We start from the raw sequence: 2,302 nt of genomic DNA, 5'->3' as shown, positions 1-2,302 counted from the left end.
TTGGTAATACTTTATTTAAAGATGGAGCAGGTTTTGGGTTTAACATGAAACAAAGGCAGATATGAAATGTAAAAGTGAGATCAGATCTGACCTATTTGGATGCAAACTGTAATGTGATATTTGGTTTTGTCATATATCAGTCATTTCCTAAATGCTGACAATACAACGGCAGTTTAACTCGAACCCTTTATGTGAACCGCACATCTCGGCAGAGGGGATTTTTCGGCCTGTGTTCAGACTGCAGTACGTTGTGAATGGTTTGCGTTACTGTGATACGCTGAGTATCCCCGAAAAGCTCATTTTCACTTCCTTCTGAAAACCAATTTAATTTTGTCTCTACCAGAGAGGGTAACAGAGGTACAGTCGTTTAAAAAGGGTTTGTGAAACGGGCCCGCTGATGGATTCACAAAAAAAAAAAAAAAAAAGGGTTAAGCATAGTTTATAAGACATTTTATGAAAGTTTGACCTTATTTGACCTTGAAGAAGAGGTCAGACGTCCAAAGTAATGTGGTATTTAGGATCGCCACATATCATTCCCTGTATCCCCAATCTGATTTACCAAAAAAATACAAAGTAGAAAAGTGGCATGTGTGGGCTTCTTTAAAACATGTATTTTAAGGGCAAACACTGTGATAAATGGCTAACAGCATGGCTGACAAGGCAGTAACCAGCGCGGTTTCACAGTCGTTTTCCTCCTCACGAGACGAGCATTAACCCTGCGCTGGCGATAATGCTCATCTCAGCCGTCCGAAATGAGCCTCCAGAAAGCAGCGGGTGATGTCACCGTAGCCTCATCCATCTTTCCCCTCTCTGGGGACTGAACTCTGCGATGTGAGCGAGAGGGGGGGACATCGCTCTCACTTAGCTTTTTTTAATTGGTGTCAGTTTGTAGATGCTGCTTGTTTTTCTCGTCCTGCTGTTCTGCGTCAGTCTGGTTCCCATTTACAAACGGAGTCCTCCCAGTGCTCTTTAAAACTCAACGGTACTATCGTGTACCGTCTCCCCCTCCCCCTCTTCACACTGCACTGTTTTTGTGAAGAGCATTGTCACACCAGTGTGTAAAATACGTTGTAAAAAGAGCACACAAACACACTGGCAGTTTATTCCTAGCTGACTGTGGCTACCATGTGGTAAATGGTCAGAAAGTCTTTGGTCATCTGCAGAGCTGTTATTTCACAGACCCACACAGTGAGTTTTCCTCTGGTCGAGGGTGGGGGCAGGAAGTCGGGGGAGGGGTCACCTCGGGTCAAAGCAGAGCTGCAGGAAAATGCCTCGGTGACCGCACTGAAGCAAGAAGCTGAATGCCTGAACGCACCATCCCACAACACACAAGACTGCAGTGGATTATGGGATGTTATAGATTGCAAAATTTCAGTAATTAGGTGTCCTCTCTGTTTAGTCTCAAATATTCAGACCCAATAATTAAACTTTCTGAAGAAGCTAAACTTTTTTTTTTTCTCTTCCTCTTTCAGGACTCTGAAATCGCTACAGATTGCAACCATGTAAGTGTGTGGGGTTTTTTCTTCTCTCTCTACCCTCACACTCCACCTCCTAGCATGCACTATGATGTCTTATAATTTTATGACGCAATGATTTTCCACTAAAAGTATGCACAAGTTTTGTAATGATTCATATAAACAACCGATAGCCAACATCGGTACTACTGCATTTTTTTTTCCCCCCCCGCTATCCAGAAGTTTGTCTCATTAATGAATGTCTGTCACATTAAATAACAGAAAGACTTTATAATATAAAATGATTGACATGTTAAAATGTTGTTTTTATTTTTTATTTGTCCTGTTTTTCTTTCTTGGGTTTTTTCTCCACTCTGTCCTTATTGGTGTAATTGTCATACCTCGTATCTTCTCTCCCCCAGCTGCTGTGGAACTATAAGCTGAACCTGACCACAGACCCAAAGTTTGAGTCTGTAGCGGTGGAGGTCTGCAAGACGACCATCTCTGAGGTCAGTCGCTAAAAACAAATCTCTGCAGCTCAACTTGATGGTCTTCATTCAAGCCTCCAAACGGTTAAAAGAACATCAGATAAACTGGCAAATTTAGAAGTTTTAAGACAGCTGTGATTTTGGAGTAGACTTTAAAATCAGGAACTAGAGCTGTCAGCACAATGTTAAGAAACTGCAGCCAGTTTTTATGTCCAAAATGTCGAAGAGATGTCAGAGGAATTGGGGCCGGGGCTGGTCGGTACTTATGTGTAATACTACAAGGTGGTGGAGTTAGTCAGTGTAACCTTTATTGACCAGTTAAGTCATTAACCCTTTAAAACCGGTCGGAGCAGCACGCTC

At 42.3% G+C, this 2,302-nt stretch overlaps 1 protein-coding gene across 3 annotated transcripts in view; it reads left to right on the top strand.

The window, feature by feature from the left end:
- Positions 1 to 2,302, top strand: part of LOC102200340 (Golgi apparatus protein 1) — a 38,863-nt gene that overhangs the window by 13,379 nt on the left and 23,182 nt on the right. For all 3 annotated transcript variants that reach the window (XM_005748772.1, XM_005748771.1, XM_005748770.1), the window contains exons 2-3: positions 1,473 to 1,502; positions 1,877 to 1,963. In XM_005748772.1, the coding sequence (XP_005748829.1) occupies positions 1,473 to 1,502; positions 1,877 to 1,963 (117 nt within the window). The remainder of the gene's footprint in view (positions 1 to 1,472; positions 1,503 to 1,876; positions 1,964 to 2,302) is intronic.

Source organism: Pundamilia nyererei, unplaced genomic scaffold (assembly GCF_000239375.1).
Source record: "Pundamilia nyererei isolate P.nyererei 1_Seehausen unplaced genomic scaffold, PunNye1.0 scaffold00229, whole genome shotgun sequence".
Classification (NCBI taxonomy): domain Eukaryota; kingdom Metazoa; phylum Chordata; class Actinopteri; order Cichliformes; family Cichlidae; genus Pundamilia; species Pundamilia nyererei.
This window is presented reverse-complemented; position numbering and strand designations above follow the sequence as displayed.